This window comes from Erythranthe guttata, chromosome 6 (assembly GCF_056151865.1).
Source record: "Erythranthe guttata isolate IM_541 chromosome 6, IM_541, whole genome shotgun sequence".
Classification (NCBI taxonomy): Eukaryota; Viridiplantae; Streptophyta; class Magnoliopsida; order Lamiales; family Phrymaceae; genus Erythranthe; species Erythranthe guttata.
Window position 1 is genome coordinate 14,384,126 of NC_142538.1, and position 18,744 is coordinate 14,402,869.

At 43.6% G+C, this 18,744-nt stretch overlaps 1 protein-coding gene across 1 annotated transcript; it reads left to right on the forward strand.

Annotated features, from left to right (window-relative positions):
- Nucleotides 1-211: 211 nt before the first annotated feature.
- LOC105962718 (ABC transporter G family member 6) lies at nt 212-18,425 on the forward strand. The gene is made up of 2 exons (XM_088819882.1): nt 212-2,665; nt 18,251-18,425. The coding sequence occupies exon 1, from the start codon at nt 488-490 to the stop codon at nt 2,645-2,647; it is 2,160 nt and encodes a 719-aa protein (XP_088676008.1). The 5' UTR covers nt 212-487; the 3' UTR covers nt 2,648-2,665; nt 18,251-18,425.
- The last annotated feature ends 319 nt before the right edge of the window (nt 18,426-18,744 follow it).

The following is an 18,744-nucleotide window of genomic DNA, read 5'->3' on the forward strand; positions in this document are numbered from 1 at the left end:
TTTTGGATTTATCTTGAAAATGTAAAATAAAATTGGACTTATTGTAATGATACTTGTGTAATGAGGGAGTTTTGTCAAATTATCCCTTATAAAATACAAAAAATGACACATGGCAGCAAAAGACCTGCCCAATTTTTATCACCGTGTGTAAGGTTGAAGAAGTCACGATCAGCCATCGCAATATCCCCATTACTTCTCACACCTACTTACTGGGGAAAATGTAAACCCAAGTTGCATTCTTCCCTCTGCAATTAAATACCATTGCCGCCATTGTTGTTCTGTATAATAAATATCCAAACACCACCCTTATTTTTTCACACACTACGAATATCAGTCACCAAGTACAATTGTAGCGGTAGAAACATCGTCTCCTTCTCCGCCGTTTGCCGTGGAAGAGACGCCAGTCCTCCACCAAACGCTCGAAATCAGCGGCGGTGCTCCCCCGCCTCCGCTCCCTTTCGTTCTCGCCGGAGAGGTCGCGGTTGACATGCCACGCACCGCCTCATGCGAGTCTCCAACGCTCGCAGAACTTCTTAAATGCGATAGTGACTTGTCACGGAATGAATCCCCCGGCGACGACGAGATGCATACGCTCGACATCACCGGCGTGAATCCTCCGCCGTCGGTCCCTTTCGTTCTCGCCTTCACCAATCTAACCTACAGAGTCAAAGTCCGCCGCAAGCTCGCTCTCCCGGGCTTCCTCCGCCGCCGCGGCTCCGCTCCAGACCCGGATTTTGGGGAAACCCTTTCCCCGCAGCACACGAAAACGATCCTGGACGAGGTCTCCGGCGAGGCCCGCGACGGCGAAATAATGGCGGTGATGGGGGCGTCGGGTTCGGGGAAGTCGACCCTGATCGACGCGCTGGCAAACCGCATGGCGAAAGGAAGTCTGAAAGGTACAGCCACACTGAACGGAGAGCCAATAGAATCAAGACTGATGAAAGTGATATCAGCTTACGTCATGCAGGACGACCTCCTCTTCCCCATGCTCACCGTCGAAGAAACCCTCATGTTCGCCGCTGAGTTCCGGCTGCCCAGAACCCTCTCCAATTCCAAGAAGAAACTCCGAGTTCAAGCCCTGATTGACCAGCTGGGGCTGCGCAACGCCGCCAAGACAGTCATCGGAGATGAGGGCCACCGCGGCGTCTCCGGCGGAGAGAGGCGGCGCGTCTCCATCGGGACTGACATCATCCACGACCCGATTCTGTTGTTCCTCGACGAACCCACCTCGGGATTGGATTCCACCAGCGCTTTCATGGTGGTGAAGGTACTGCAGAGAATTGCACGGAGCGGGAGTGTAGTGATTATGTCTATACACCAGCCGAGCTATAGAATCCTTGGATTGCTGGATCAAATGATTTTTCTTTCACGTGGGAAAACTGTCTACAGTGGCCCTCCCTCCAATTTGCCTGTTTTTTTCTCAGATTTCGGGCACCCAATTCCCGATACCGACAACCGGACCGAATTTGCCTTGGATCTGATTCGCGAACTTGAAGGTTCAACAGGTGGAATCAAATCCATGGTCGAGTTCAACAAATCCTGGCAGTCATTAAAGAAAGGCAATTTATCAAACACCTTATGTGCATCAGAAACTAATACCAGTACCACCAATCTGTCGCTTAAGGAAGCCATAAGTGCCAGCATTTCAAGAGGAAAGCTAGTCTTCGGTGCCACCGCCACCAGCAACAGCAGCCCCACCGCCATGGTTCCCTCGTACGCAAACCCGCCGTGGGTCGAACTGGCGGTGCTGTCGAGAAGGTCATTCACAAATTCATGGAGGATGCCGGAGCTTTTCGTCGTTCGCATGGCGGCGGTGATGGTGACGGGATTCATCCTAGCCACAATATTCTGGCGGCTCGACGACTCCCCGAAAGGGATCCAAGAAAGGCTCGGCTTCTTCGCTTTCGCCATGTCAACCACCTTCTACGCCTGCGCCGATGCACTGCCGGTGTTCCTCCAAGAAAGGTACATTTTCATGAGAGAAACCGCCTACAACGCTTACAGAAGGTCTTCCTATCTCTTAGCCCACGCGCTGACTTCCCTCCCAGCGCTGCTCGTCCTTTCCCTGGCGTTCGCCGCCGCCACATTCTGGGAGGTGGGCCTCGACGGCAGCTTCCTCTTCTACTTCTTGATCATATTAGCTTCTTTCTGGGCCGGAAGCTCGTTCGTCGCCTTCCTCTCCGGCGTGGTGCCGTACGTGATGCTCGGGTACATCATAGTGGCGGCGATTATAGCATACTTTCTGCTGTTCAGCGGCTTCTTCATAAACCGGGACAGGATTCCGGCGTACTGGATCTGGTTCCACTACATATCTTTAGTGAAGTACCCGTACGAGGCGGTCCTGCAGAACGAGTTCGAGAATGGGGCAAAGTGCTTCGTGCGCGGGGTGCAGATATTCGACGGAACGCCGCTGGCGGCGGTGCCAGAGGCAATGAAGGTGAATCTTCTGGCGAGCTTGAGCGGCACTTTGGGGGTGGATATAAACAGCTCCAGCTGCGTTACAACGGGGGCGGATATACTGCGGCAGCAAGGGGTGACGGATCTGAGCAAGTGGAATTGTCTTTGGGTGACGGTGGGGTGGGGTTTCTTCTTTAGGTTCCTCTTCTACTTGGCCATCTTGATCGGCAGCAAAAACAAGAGAAGATGATTGATCGCAGGCGTGCCCGTGTCATAGCCTTGAAGGACTGGGGATGCAAGAAGAAACGGAAGAAGGAAGATTCAAAGGGGATATTAGGGAAATGGGGGGAAAAGGGAAAAAGGAGCGCACGAATTCAAACAATTGGGAAGGAGAGAATTAGGGCTGAGGAAGACGACACCGTTTTGGCTGGGAAAGAAGACGACACCGTTTTGGGGGAGGAGCGCGTGAGGAAGAAGATGTTGAAACACTTGCGCGCGTGAAGACAAAACATGCTGCTGGAAACTACTTGTGTGGAGGACACGTGTTTTAATTTTATTTGTTTAAGAATGAATATTTTCCTTTTTTCTATAAACCGTTATATGTAGCTGAAAAGCATGATTTGGAAATCAATCAGAAAAGTTATTTTCTCTCTCAACTCTTGTCTTCTTCTATCTCTTTCTATCTCTCTCTACCTCTCTCTAATATTCTTTCTTCTTCCCCAAGTTCCACAATTAATATTCTATCAAGCTTTTACAGTTTATTATATTACAAAAATATACAAAAATATTCAAAATCTAACATTTGGTACCAAGAGCAAGATTGATCAAACAATTTCTGGGCAACAAATGGCTAAAGGAACTCGTCTCAAGGAGCTGGAGGCTCAGAGGAAGCAGATGGAGCAGAAGTTTGCCGAGGCAATAGCACAAAGGGAGGCAGTGGAGATGAACCTGCAAGATCAAATCAAAGAAGGACAGATTCAAGCCAGGAAGGACATGGAAATACTGCAGTTACAGATGTCAAAAAATTGTGGAGAGGATGGAGACTTACAACAGAGAAAAATCTATTTTGGGTGAAGGATCTTCAGGGGGCTCTGCTGCATACACCATGAATGCACAACCAGAAGCTGTGGGAAGGCATGCTCCTGAACAGAGGCCCCACAGGGTCCAGGAGGTTACTGGACCACCAGATCCATTTGGGAACAACTTCAATCCCCATCCAAGGGTGGAATTTCCTAGGTTTGATGGATCTAATCCAAGGGCCTGGTTACTGAAGTGTCAAGGATACTTCCAGTTGGTGACAAACATTCCTGAAAACCAGAAGGTGACCATAGCTGCATTGCACTTTGATGGGAAAGTTGTTGTATGGTATGGTCAGGTCTCTCAAGGAAATAGGTACATCTCTTGGGAACAGTTTGTCTCCCTCATCTCTGCTAGGTTTGAAGAACTTAGAGAGGGTAAGGTACTAGCCGAGTTTTGAAAACTCAAGGTCACTGGATCTATCAATGAATATATTGATAGGTTTGAGGAGATGAGATCCTATCTGATGATGTTCAATAACATGCTATATGATGAGGAGTTTTTCAAAACTTTGTTTGTTAGTGGATTGCCAGAAGAGAACCAAATATTCCTTGCCTGTTTTGAACAGAAATCTATTGAGCATCTTCTGGAGATGGCTAGAAACCAAGATGCTACCCTGGAAATATTTTCCGAGAAACCAAGAGCTGCAGTAAAGGCCATGGTGCCATATCAGAACCCCCAAAGAAAACTACTGCAAGGACCACATGTTGTGCAAAATAACCTAGTCAAATTCAACAATCCACAGTCATCTAACAACACAAATAACATGAAGCATCTCACACTTCCTGAGATGAGAGCTAGAAGAGAGAGGGGCTTGTGTTTTAACTGTGATGAGCAGTACCACCCTCTGCACAAGTGCAAATTTAATATATGTGCTGATGACTGAAGAGGAGGAACATGCTCATCTGCTCTCATTGGCAGGGTTGAGTATTGATGAGGTTTGGGATGGATCTGAAGTTAGTGAAGTCTCTTTGAATGCCATAGCTGGTAGGAGCGGAGTTAAGACTCTGAAGATGGAAGGTACTCTGGATAACCATGCTCTCATTATCTTAATAGATACTGGAAGTACTGATAGTTTTATTAGTGAGGAATTGTCAGCACAACTAAACTGCAATATTAGCCCAACTAATCCTATGGTGGTAACTGTTGCTAATGGGGGCAAGACAATCAGTAATGAAGTGGTGATGGATTTGAATGGCAGATGGAGGGTCAGTTTTTCAAATTTCCACTAAGATTGTTGCAATTAGGAGGGTATCATATAGTTCTTGGCTGTGATTGGCTGTGGGAAAGCAGTCCAGTCAAGTTTGACTATAAAATGAGGTTTGTGAAGATTCAGGGAGACCATAGGATATTAATTGTATCCAAGGATGGCCCCACTCTTCACTCCCTCTTTACTGAATCTGATAAACAAGAGGTGTTAAGGATAGGCTCTTCAGCCACTTAAGATCAGTTATACACAATCATTAGTCAAGCTGATGTTAGAGTAGGTAACCAATAAGCCAACTTGTGGCTGTGGTCTTTCGTATTTATTATTGTAATAAACGAACCTTCATTCGTATTAATGATAAAACATCTTGGCATTCTATATCTTTGTCCCTTTGTCACAAGCATAGATATAGTCCTTACAGTTATTACAAGTACTAGTAATTGATCATTAGGATCGTGAGATATTTACTTAAGTATTATAACTGTTAAACGTGTTCCTAGTCGAAGGGTTACGCCACTAATGAGGATATCGGCCTTTCCCATTAAGACTAGCACTTAGTGTATGTGTACTGCATCTCATCAGTAAACGGTATTGTGATATCGGCATGCACAAGTGGGTGCTCGTAAGTTGACGAGTTCACTGAACTCCCTCACCCTAGAAATCTCTAAGTGGTTCCCAATAATCGAGTAGAGATATCTATGGTATAGTTGTACACCATTAGTCCTTATGACCTAGACATCACCGTGACTTCACTAGAGGACCAGCTGTATCGTGACCTGTCCCTGAGTTCCACCGAGGACCATCCCAAGGGCCAGTGTTCGTGCAGTCCGAAATCTAGTGGGAGGTCTGTGCATTGTAGTCGGGGATTCGATCGCTAGAATAGTCTTGGATGTCCTGTGTGTTCTGAAAGTTTGTAATCATTCTAAGTCTCTGGCCAGAGCTGACTAAGTGATGATTAGAGAATTCGATTCTCTAAGTCATGCACGTAAGGATTACAACACTTAGAACGATCGCACCGTCATCGAACATATAAAGAGGTCTCGATGAACCAATGCCTCTAGTTCGATCGGGACATATGAATCGAAGGGACCGTACTGTACGTTAACTATATCTGAAGGTTCTTGCAGGCACTTCATTTGTATCTAGGGAATCATGACGCGTAGTTGCTAGACGCCAATCTTGATTCGTTGGGTGATTAAGGTGAAACGAGCTTCATCTTAATCGTAACTCGAAGGGGACGAGTTTTGACCACAATGGGTTGTGGGCCCACGGCTAGCTTACACCTGAACCATCGAGGGTCACACTGCTCGTGCACATGAGATCTTTGAATAAACGGTCAGAGATAAAATAGTTTATCTTTGCATAATTGGAAGTCAATATGATTGAGTCCAACATTCGTAATTTGGAATTATGAATGAGAATAAGAAAAGGAAAAGAATAAGCGAACGTGTTAGTGAACTTTCTAAATCGGGAAGTTTCCAAATTTAGAAAGTCCACTGAACTAGGGTTTCCACTTTTGGAAAGTTGGAAAATAAGAGATGGCACTCGTAATGACGAGAAACTTATAATGACTCGGAAATTGTAATCGTTACAATTTTTCGATCATTGAATTGAGAGATACGAGCGATTAAAGAAACTAACGAGCTTAAGCTGTTGGGCCCAGTCCAACTTAAGCCCGCTAGGGTTTCATGCAAGGGATTATAAATACATGATTTATAACCCTAGCACACACATCAAAACCCTAACCCTAAGCGGCCACCCTCTCTCTCTCGCCCTCTCTTCCGCGCGGCCACCACCGCACCGCCGTCGCCGCTCCGTCGCCGGAAACGGCCGTGCCTTGGCCGGCTTTTGTTCGGTATTCTTTCTCCTTTATTTTCTTTCCGTTTTATTCTAACTATTTCGTGTCTAGTGCCACGATTTAGTAGATCGAAGTATACGAGGTGAAATCCGAGAGGAGGAAGACTGTAGATCGAAGAATCGAGGAGCAACGCACGAGCCGAAGCCGCACGCTGCCCCACGCGCCGCCCCGAAGCCGCGCGTACGCTACACGCGCCGCCGTGACCTCACGCGCCGCTGCTGCCCACGCACCGCTGCTGCCCCGATTCTACGGATTGGTTTCCGTAGTAATCACGACGTATCGTTCGCTCCTGCCTCACGCGTCAAGAGGTAAATACACGAAACCCTAGTTTCGTTTTAGGGTTTAATTTAGACTATGATTTCATGCTTGTGTTTGTATGATTTTATGTGATTATGTGTAATCGATTAAATCGTTGCGAGCATGTTATTTGGTTTAAATTGCGAGCATGTTAATTGATTTAAATTCGGTTAAATTTATTAGCATGCATGTTGTTTTTAATTTCGCTGGAAGCGCAAAGGTACGCAATTAATTGATTTAATTTATCGGGCATGTTCTTATGTGCGTTTTAAACTCGTTTAATTCGCATAAATTTTTGTTTTCCGCTGCGTATGCGTGCCCGAAACCCAACAGTGGTATCAGAGCTCGTTGCGCAATTAATTGCGTTTCGTTTTAATATGCATGTTCGATTTATTAAAGTAGCGATTGTCGTATTATGTAATTGGGAGTTTTCGTAAGTTTAAAATATTTTTGAAATATTGTTTAGAATTTTTCCAGCTTTAAAATTGTTTAAAATTGGAAAATCGGATCTGAAATTATTTTAAAATGTCGGTTTTTAAATTATTCGGATCGAACCGGTCGAACCGGCCGGTTCGATGGTTATGTGCGTTTTGGTTGACCGAATCCAAGTGGATTCGGGTCGGTCAGACCGGTTCTCGGTCCGACTGACCCGGCCCACTGATTTGGGTCAGCTGGACCGGACAGAACCGGCCCGATTCGGTCCGAACCGGTCAGACCGGTTAGGCCGAACCGGTCCACTGAAAAATAAAAAAAAAAATAAAAAATAAAAAAAAAAAAAAAAAAAAAAAAATTATTTCAGATTTCTAAAATTAAACTTAAAACAAATTGATTTTAATTTTTGGAAAATTATTTTCAATTAATCCCAATTAGATAATTGGATCGACAATCATCTATTTTAGTAAATAGGTGTTAGATTAATTAATTAATTTAAATTGTTAAATTAATTTCAATTAATGGAACACATATATAATATTGATTATAAATTCAACTTAATTAGTAGTACCTCAACATTATTTGAATGATTTATGTTAGTTGAGGTTCTATAATTATTTTGAAAACTCGATAATTAATTAATGTAATTAATTATGAAATTAGGTCGTATGTTCCTCTTAGGACAATATGCGATTTCCATATACCTTTAGAGAACATAGATGTAGGAATCACATAGACCAATCCAAAACCTTCTGATGAGATAAAACACTTAATCAAATCCCCTCATTCTTTTAATTAAGAATTATTTCAAGCTATAAAGAAATACCCAATCTGTTGAGTTATTTCTTTCCTTCTGCCAACGGTTGGATTATGTGTAGCCCTTCACTGTAGTGCAGTAAGCCGTGTTAGCGGGGAGTGCTATGGTGGAGTAAGCTGTAATTCAATTGACATAGCGATGAAGGTAGCCATAGAAAAGGGTTATGTTGGATTAACGTGGTCGGCTAGATTAACTAGGGACTGCATTAGTTTGGCATAATCAAGTTCTATGAGCATCTTTGATTGGTAGGTTAGACTTGACACACGACGATTTTGATATTCGCGAGATTAACTTAGGTCATTATCAAGTGTGAGGAAAATTAATTTAGGGTCATATTGTGGATATGATTGATTGTGATCTACCTTTGGGCAAATATAATCGGGCTAGATTAACTACGGGTTATATTTGTCTATTGGACCTAAAGCCCATTAAGAAAAATCAGTTTTCTCGTTTGTCTACTAGAGGGAAGTGGAACTCGATAAAATTAGTGGGAGAACAATTAAATAACACAAGTCCAAACATTTAATTGTAACAATCATTTAACGCGAATCTCTAATAATCCTCTTCTCTATATGTCTCAGATAACTATGTCTAAGAATCCCATAATGTCAATCCTCGACAATAAACTCAATGGCCCTAATTACCTAGATTGGTTGCGTAGTCTTAAGCTTGTGCTAACTGTTGAGGGGCGTCTCTACGTTTTGAACGAGAGGCTTCCCGCCACTATACCTGCCACAGCGACTGATGCTGAAAAGGAAACTTATGAAGTTTGGAAGAAAGATGACACCCATGCTAGGTGCTATATGATAGCCGCCATGGAGCCCGCGCTTGCGAGGAAATATGAGTCTCACTTGCATGCTTTCGATATAAAGGCTCATCTCGATAGCATGTATAGTGAGAATATTAGGGCATCGAGGTACGCTGCTACAAAGGAGTTGATCACAGCGAGACTGCGCGAAGGGACTTCGGTCCACGAGCACTGTCTCAAAATGATCACTCTCCTTGAAAAGCTAGTGAATCTTGATGTCACCCTCCCGGCCGAGCTCTCGTTGGATTTGATCCTGTTGTCTCTTCCTAGTTCCTATGAATCGTTCATAGTGAACTTCAACATGAACAAACTAGATCCTCCCTTGGATGAGTTAATGAACATGTTGGTCAGCTTCGAGTCCACCATTAAGAAAGAGAAGTCTGTTCTCGTTGCTGCTACTTCTGGAAAGAAGAGTTCTTTCCAAAAGAAGAGAAAGGAAAGAGTTCTTTTCCCTAACAGCAAGTTCGAAGTGGGTGAAGGTAGTGGGGGCCCCAAAGCAAAGGTTAGCAAACAAGTTGATGATGCTTGCCATCACTGTGGAAAGAAAGGACATTGGCGCCGCAACTGCAAGGCTTACCTAAAGCAGAAAGGTTCTGAAAAGGGTACGTATTTCATTGACGTAAATTTGTCTGTCAACTCTTCTTCTTGGGTATTGGATACGGGCTGTGGCTCACATTTGTGCAATGATTTGCAGCTAATGACAAGAAGTCGAAAACTTAGAGCGGGTGAGACCTACCTAAGGATGGGGAATGGAGCAAGAGTTGCTGCTGAAGCCATTGGGACTATTTACTTAAATGTTTTGGATTCTAGTTTTCCTATTGTTTTGAACGATTGTTTATTTGTTCCGTCGCTCATTAGAAACCTTATTTCTATTCCTGTATTAGATATTGAAGGTTTTACTTTTGTTTTTGGAAATTCGATTTGCATTATACAAAAGAATGAGAATATAATTTGCAAAGGACGGCTATTAAACAACTTATATGAACTAAATCCAAGTGAAATACCTATTAACGTTATATCAGCAAAACGTAAGGAGATAGATCAAAGCCCCGCACAACTTTGGCACGCTAGATTAGGTCATGTCTCTTTAAGAAGGATGAACGATTTTGTTAGTGAAGGATTGTTCTCTTTGGAGGACGTGAAATCACTACAAACTTGTGAATCTTGCCTTAAAGGGAAAATGACCAAGTCACCCTACAAAGGGGTAATGGAACGAGCCGAAGGTCTTTTGGATTTGATCCATACAGACGTATGTGGTCCACTAAGTGTTAGTGCGAAGGGTGGATATAACTACTTCGCTACCTTTACCGACGATTATTCTAGGTATGGGTATGTGTACTTGATGAAGTACAAGTCTGAAACATTTGAAAGGTTCAAAGATTTTAGACACGAAGTGGAAAAGCAACTCGGACGAAGTATTAAGAAGCTACGATCCGATCGTGGTGGAGAGTACTTGAGCATCGAGTTCATTGACTATCTAAAAGAAAATGGGATACAGTCCCAATGGACTCCACCGGGAACTCCTCAACTTAATGGAGTATCCGAACGTCGGAATCGAACTTTATTAGATATGGTTCGATCAATGATGGGGTTCACAAATTTACCGGCATACTTGTGGGGTCATGCACTCCGTACTGCCGCGTATTTGCTGAATAGAGTTAACACCAAAGCAGTTAAATCCACACCTTATGAACTTTGGCATTCCCGGAAACCCAATTACAAACATATTAGGATATGGGGTTGTCCCGCTTATGTGAAGCGATTAGTGGGAGATAAGTTGGATAGTGAATCCGACTTGTGCTATTTTGTGGGGTATCCCGAAGACTCAATGGGATACGAGTTCTACTATGTCAAAGAAGCAAAGACGTTTGTTTCGAGAAATGCCACCTTTTTGGAAAGGGAGTTTCTATCCGATAGAAAGGGCAGCATGATAGAACTTGAAGTAGTTCAAGAACCACAAAGTGAAGTTCAAACACAAGATCAAGCAATCGAACCAATACAACAAACCACTAATATACCTCCTGAACCTACGGTACGTAGATCCGAAAGAGTTCGGAAAATGCCGGATAGGTTATTCCTCCTCGAGAATGATGAAGATCATGTTGATCTTGGACGCGATCCAAGAACATACAATGAGGCCGTATCGGATGCGGACATGGGACATTGGCTGACTGCCATGAAATCCGAAATGGACTCCATGTACTCCAACAAGGTGTGGACCTTGGTAGATCCACCTAAAGGAATTGTTCCTATAGGCTGCAAGTGGATCTATAAGAAGAAAATTGGAGTGGATGGAAAGGTATCGACCTATAAAGCTAGATTGGTAGCGAAAGGTTACACTCAAAGGCAAGGCGTTGACTATGAGGAAACTTTTTCGCCAGTCGCGATGCTGAAGTCCATTAGGATTTTGCTAGCCATAGCTGCGTGGTACGACTACGAGATATGGCAAATGGATGTGAAGACCGCCTTCCTTAATGGAGACATTGAGGAAGAAATTTACATGGCGCAGCCGGAAGGCTTCATATCTTCTGGAAGTGAGCAAAAGGTTTGCAAACTCCAGCGATCCATTTATGGATTGAAACAAGCATCCCGTAGTTGGAACATTAGGTTCGACTCAACTATCAAAGAGTTTGATTTTGAGAAGAATCCGGAGGAACCTTGTGTATACAAGAAGGTTAGTGGGAGGGCAGTAATATTTTTAGTGCTTTACGTTGATGACATTCTACTCATTGGGAATGACGTAGGAATGTTACAACAAACGAAAGCATGGTTGTCCACACGTTTCTCAATGAAGGATTTGGGAGAAGCATCTTACGTATTGGGAATACGCATCTATAGAGATAGAGCAAGAAAGATGCTTGGCTTATCCCAAAGCCTGTACATAGACACCGTTATGAAACGGTTTAGCATGGAAGAATCCAAGAAGGGATTCTTGCCAATGTCCCATGGGGTTCGTCTCTCGAAATCTATGTGTCCCCAAACACCTAGTGAAATCGAGGAGATGAAAAGGACGCCCTATGCTTCTGCCATAGGAAGCATAATGTATGGCATGCTATGTACGAGACCCGATATTGCGTATGCTGTGAGTGTCACAAGCAGATATCAGTCTAACCCCGGCCCGGCTCACTGGAAAGCCGTGAAAGATATCCTCAAGTACTTGCGAAGGACTAAGGATATATTTTTGGTCTATGGGGGTGCCGAGTTGAAATTAGAGGGTTTTACCGACTCTAGTTTTCAATCGGACGTGGACGACTCAAAGTCGAATTCTGGATTTATATTCACGCTTAATGGTGGTGCCGTGTGTTGGAAGAGTTCCAAGCAAAGCACGACGGCCGATTCCACTACCGAAGCGGAATACATTGCAGCGTCTGAAGCTGCAAAAGAAGGGACTTGGATAAGGAAGTTCATCCAAGAGTTGGGTGTCATTCCTGATGCTAGTGATCCAGTACCATTGTACTGTGATAACACCGGAGCCGTGGCGCAAGCTAAGGAGCCACGAACTCATCAGAAGTCAAAGCATATTCTGAGGAAGTATCACGTGATCCGAGAGATCATTGATAGAGGTGAAGTCAAGGTTGAACGAGTCACCTCGGAAGAGAACGTTGCAGACCCCTTCACGAAGCCTTTACCGAGATCGGTCCATGAGAAACATCGAGAGTCGATGGGATTGCGATTTATGGGTAGTTGGCTTTAGGTCAAGTGGGAGATTGTTAGAGTAGGTAACCAATAAGCCAACTTGTGGCTGTGGTCTTTCGTATTTATTATTGTAATAAACGAACCTTCATTCGTATTAATGATAAAACATCTTGGCATTCTATATCTTTGTCCCTTTGTCACAAGCATAGATATAGTCCTTACAGTTATTACAAGTACTAGTAATTGATCATTAGGATCGTGAGATATTTACTTAAGTATTATAACTGTTAAACGTGTTCCTAGTCGAAGGGTTACGCCACTAATGAGGATATCGGCCTTTCCCATTAAGACTAGCACTTAGTGTATGTGTACTGCATCTCATCAGTAAACGGTATTGTGATATCGGCATGCACAAGTGGGTGCTCGTAAGTTGACGAGTTCACTGAACTCCCTCACCCTAGAAATCTCTAAGTGGTTCCCAATAATCGAGTAGAGATATCTATGGTATAGTTGTACACCATTAGTCCTTATGACCTAGACATCACCGTGACTTCACTAGAGGACCAGCTGTATCGTGACCTGTCCCTGAGTTCCACCGAGGACCATCCCAAGGGCCAGTGTTCGTGCAGTCCGAAATCTAGTGGGAGGTCTGTGCATTGTAGTCGGGGATTCGATCGCTAGAATAGTCTTGGATGTCCTGTGTGTTCTGAAAGTTTGTAATCATTCTAAGTCTCTGGCCAGAGCTGACTAAGTGATGATTAGAGAATTCGATTCTCTAAGTCATGCACGTAAGGATTACAACACTTAGAACGATCGCACCGTCATCGAACATATAAAGAGGTCTCGATGAACCAATGCCTCTAGTTCGATCGGGACATATGAATCGAAGGGACCGTACTGTACGTTAACTATATCTGAAGGTTCTTGCAGGCACTTCATTTGTATCTAGGGAATCATGACGCGTAGTTGCTAGACGCCAATCTTGATTCGTTGGGTGATTAAGGTGAAACGAGCTTCATCTTAATCGTAACTCGAAGGGGACGAGTTTTGACCACAATGGGTTGTGGGCCCACGGCTAGCTTACACCTGAACCATCGAGGGTCACACTGCTCGTGCACATGAGATCTTTGAATAAACGGTCAGAGATAAAATAGTTTATGTTTGCATAATTGGAAGTCAATATGATTGAGTCCAACATTCGTAATTTGGAATTATGAATGAGAATAAGAAAAGGAAAAGAATAAGCGAACGTGTTAGTGAACTTTCTAAATCGGGAAGTTTCCAAATTTAGAAAGTCCACTGAACTAGGGTTTCCACTTTTGGAAAGTTGGAAAATAAGAGATGGCACTCGTAATGACGAGAAAATTATAATGACTCGGAAATTGTAATCGTTACAATTTTTCGATCATTGAATTGAGAGATACGAGCGATTAAAGAAACTAACGAGCTTAAGCTGTTGGGCCCAGTCCAACTTAAGCCCGCTAGGGTTTCATGCAAGGGATTATAAATACATGATTTATAACCCTAGCACACACATCAAAACCCTAACCCTAAGCGGCCACCCTCTCTCTCTCGCCCTCTCTTCCGCGCGGCCACCACCGCACCGCCGTCGCCGCTCCGTCGCCGGAAACGGCCGTGCCTTGGCCGGCTTTTGTTCGGTATTCTTTCTCCTTTATTTTCTTTCCGTTTTATTCTAACTATTTCGTGTCTAGTGCCACGATTTAGTAGATCGAAGTATACGAGGTGAAATCCGAGAGGAGGAAGACTGTAGATCGAAGAATCGAGGAGCAACGCACGAGCCGAAGCCGCACGCTGCCCCACGCGCCGCCCCGAAGCCGCGCGTACGCTACACGCGCCGCCGTGACCTCACGCGCCGCTGCTGCCCACGCACCGCTGCTGCCCTGATTCTACGGATTGGTTTCCGTAGTAATCACGACGTATCGTTCGCTCCTGCCTCACGCGTCAAGAGGTAAATACACGAAACCCTAGTTTCGTTTTAGGGTTTAATTTAGACTATGATTTCATGTTTGTGTTTGTATGATTTTATGTGATTATGTGTAATCGATTAAATCATTGCGAGCATGTTATTTGGTTTAAATTGCGAGCATGTTAATTGATTTAAATTCGGTTAAATTTATTAGCATGCATGTTGTTTTTAATTTCGCTGGAAGCGCAAAGGTACGCAATTAATTGATTTAATTTATCGGGCATGTTCTTATGTGCGTTTTAAACTCGTTTAATTCGCATAAATTTTTGTTTTCCGCTGCGTATGCGTGCCCGAAACCCAACAGCTGATCAACCAGGAATTCCTATTGGAGTACAAGAGCTAACAGACAGTTATGCAGTTGTCTTTAAGGAACCCCAAGGGTTGCCACCTAACAGAAGGGTGGAACACCAGATTGTATTGAAGCCACAAGCTATCCCCAAACAACTTTATCCCTACAGATATTCTCATGCTTCCAAGAATGAAATTGAGAACATTGTTCAAGAATTGCTGCAGGGGGGCATCATCAGGCACAACAAGAGTCCATTTTCCTTTCATGTGTTGCTTGTCAAGAAGAAAGACTCCACATGGAGGATGTGTGTTGATTACAGGTATCTCAACACCCTCATTGTAAAACATGATTACCCCATCCAAGTAATTGATGAACTCCTAGATGAACTACGTGGTGCACAGTGGTTTACTAAGTTAGATTTGAGGTCTGGATATTTTCAAATAAGGATGAAGGAGGAGGATATTTATAAGACTGCCTTTAAAACACATCAAGGCCATTATGAGTATCTGGTTATGCCTTTTGGGCTTTGCAATAGACCTGCTACCTTTCAGTCACTAATGAACCCGGTGTTTCCTGTACATTTGAGGAAGTTTATATTAGTCATTTTTTATGATATCTTGGTTTACAGTACCACCTATGAAGAGCATTTAGAGCATCTCAGCATCACTTTGGCTCTATTGGAAAAGCATCAGATGTATACTAAAAAGTCTAAGTGCCAATTTGGGTAGAATAGCATTGAGTATCTTGGGCACATCATCAGTGCTCAAGGTGTATCTACAGAACCCAGTAAGATACAGTGCATGCTAGACTGGCCAAAGCCTTCAACTATCAAAGGGTTGAGGGGTTTTCTTGGTTTAACTGGATATTATAGGATGTATATTATAGGATCGGAAGTTTATCCAAGGGTATGGCATTATCAGTAAACCCCTAACTGATATGCTCAAGAAGGGGGATTTAAATGGTCCCCTGCCTCTGAGTCAGCTTTCCAGAAGCTTAAGGAGGCAATGGCTACCTCCCCTGTATTGGCTTTACCTGACTTCACCAAACCATTCTTGGTTGAAACAGATGCCAGTTCTACAGGATTGGGTGTTGTGTTAATGCAAGGGGGCAGGCCTATTGTATTCCTTAGTAAATCTTTGAGTGCTAAAACTCATGTTTTATCTATATATGAAAGAGAATTTCTAGCAGTATTAATGGCAGTGCAGAAGTGGAAGCATTAATTACAAGGACACCATTTTGTTATCAAGACAGATCAGCAGAGTATTAAGTTATCATGGAGCAGAAAGTGACTACTGCCTTACAACAAAGATGGATTGCCAAGTTGATTGGGTTGGACTATGAAATACAATATAAAAAATGGGTGGAAAACAAGGTGGCAGATGCCTTGTCCAGACAAGAATCTAATGAAGCTGAACTTCAAGCCATAACTACCATATTGCCTAAGTGGTTATCTGAAGTGGTTGCTAGTTGTGAGGGGGATCCTGCCATAATTAAGTTATCGGCAGCAAAGGCTGTAGATGCTCAGTCTTATGAGGATTATACTATTACACAAAGGGTGCTGAGGTATAAGAGAAGGATTTGTGTGGGGTCTGCCTTGGGTTTGAGGCAGAAGTTGCTCCAGAATCTACACCATTCAGCTATTGGGGGGCATTCTGGCATACATGCTACCTATCAGAGGGTTAAAAACTGTTTTTATTGGCCTGGAATGAAGATTGAGATCACTAAATTGGTGCAAGAGTGTGAGGTGTGCCAGAAGGCTAAGCATAGCAATAGTCCTTATTCTGGCCTTTTGGAACCCTTGCAGATTCCTCAGGGTTCTTGGACACACATTGCTATGGATTTTGTGGAGGGACTACCAAAATCTGAGGGAAAGAATGTTATTTTGGTAGTTGTGGATAGGTTCACGAAATATGGTCATTTTCTAGCAATGACTCATCCTTATTGTGCTGAATCTGTCTCTAAGTTGTTCCTGGATCACATCTTCAAGCTCCATGGGCAGCCAGTTAGCATTGTAACTGATAGAGACAGGGTTTTTACTAGGAATTTCTGGTCTGAGCTGTTTAAATTATTGGGAGCTAAACTGCATATGACCTCAGCTTACCATCCTCAGAGTGATGGCCAAATTGAGCGCCTAAACCAATGTTTGGAGAGTTATCTGCGCCGTTTCACTAGCCAGCACCCTCACAAATTGTTCAAATGGCTCTCCCTAGCTGAGTATTGGTACAATACATCCTACCATACTAGCCTAAAGATGAGTCCCTTCCAAGCTCTTTATGGATACTGTCCTAATCCATTAGCCTTGGGACCCTATCTGGATTCTGCCAATCCGGACATTACTGCTTTACTACAATCCAGGTGCCAGGCCTTGGATTTACTTAAGGAAAATCTGAAGCATGCTCAAGAAAAAATGAAGTGGTTCGCAGACCAGCACCGTTCAGAGAGAGAGTTTGAAGTTGGGGATGAGGTTTACCTGAAACTGCAGCCTTTCAGGCAAAATTCTGTGGTTCTGTGAAAGAATCTTAAGTTGTCCAACCGCTACTATGGACCCTTTCCAATCATTGAGAGGATTGGTAAGGTTGCCTATCGTCTGCAATTACCACATGATGCCAAAATTCACAACGTTTTTCATGTATCTCTGCTTAAGAAGAAATTGGGAGCTAGTTCTACTACAGTCAAGTCCTTACCGTTGACCGACGCTGATGGCTGCTTGCGCACACTGCCGGAGCAAATTTTGGAAACTCGTTCCGTTATTATAAATGGGGTCTCTGTTCCACAGGCTCCTGTACAGTGGGAGAATCTACCAACCGATCAAGCTACTTGGGAAGATTTATCTGATTTTCAGGCTAAGTATCCGACATTCAATCCTTGGGGACAAGGATTATCTACAGCGGGGGGTAATGTCATAGCCTTGAAGGACTGGGGATGCAAGAAGAAACGGAAGAAGGAAGATTCAAAGGGGATATTAGGGAAATGGGGGAAAAAGGGGAAAAGGAGCGCACGAATTCAAACGATTGGGAAGGAGGGAATTAGGGCTGAGGAAGACGACACTGTTTTGGCTGAGGAAGACGACACCGTTTTGGCCGGGAAAGAAGACGACACCGTTTCGGGGGGAGGAGCAATTGAGGAAGAAGATGCTGAAACACTCGTGCGCGTGAAGACAAAACATGTTGCTGGAAACTACTAGTGTGGAGGACACGTGTTTTAACTTTATTTGTTTAAGAATTAATATTTTCCTTTTGTCAGAAACCGTTATATGTAGCTGAAAAGCATGATTTGGAAATCAATCAGAAAAGTTATTTTCTCTCTCAACTCTTGTCTTCTTCTATCTCTCTCTAACTCTATCTAATATTCTTTCTTCTTCCCCAAGTTCCACCATTAATATTCTATCAAGCTTTTACATTTTATTATATTACCAAAATATAAAAAAATAGTCCGAATCTAACAGCCCGCGGTCAAGTTTCTAGTGACAACGATCTTCTTTAGACCGCCGGAGAAAGTTTCTAAAAGAGATGTCTCCATCGGAATTAGGTTTCGGGGAGATATATAGTCGCCAAGAGAGAAGTTGTACTTGTGTTATTTGTTGTATTGGATGATTCTCAAACACTTTTCTTGATCCTCAATTGTCGTGCCTCAATTTTTGCGATGTTCGCGTGTGGCCGCCTCCTTCAGTTCCCCTACACGCTTCCCTGACACCGCCACTGCTATAACCACTTCCTTTTCGACACATGTCCGTCATTTCAAATTCCCTTCAAACCCATGCTGACGTAGCTTCATCTTCGTCTTCCTTATCCCTCTTGATGGACGGCTCGCATGCGAGGACTTTTCACTTTCCCGCCCATATGCGCCTATATATGCCTTGACCCTCGTTTAATTTCAATTCTTATTTTTACAAAATCCGACCCTTGCTCCGTCGCTTCTCAGTTTCCTCCGCCATTTAGT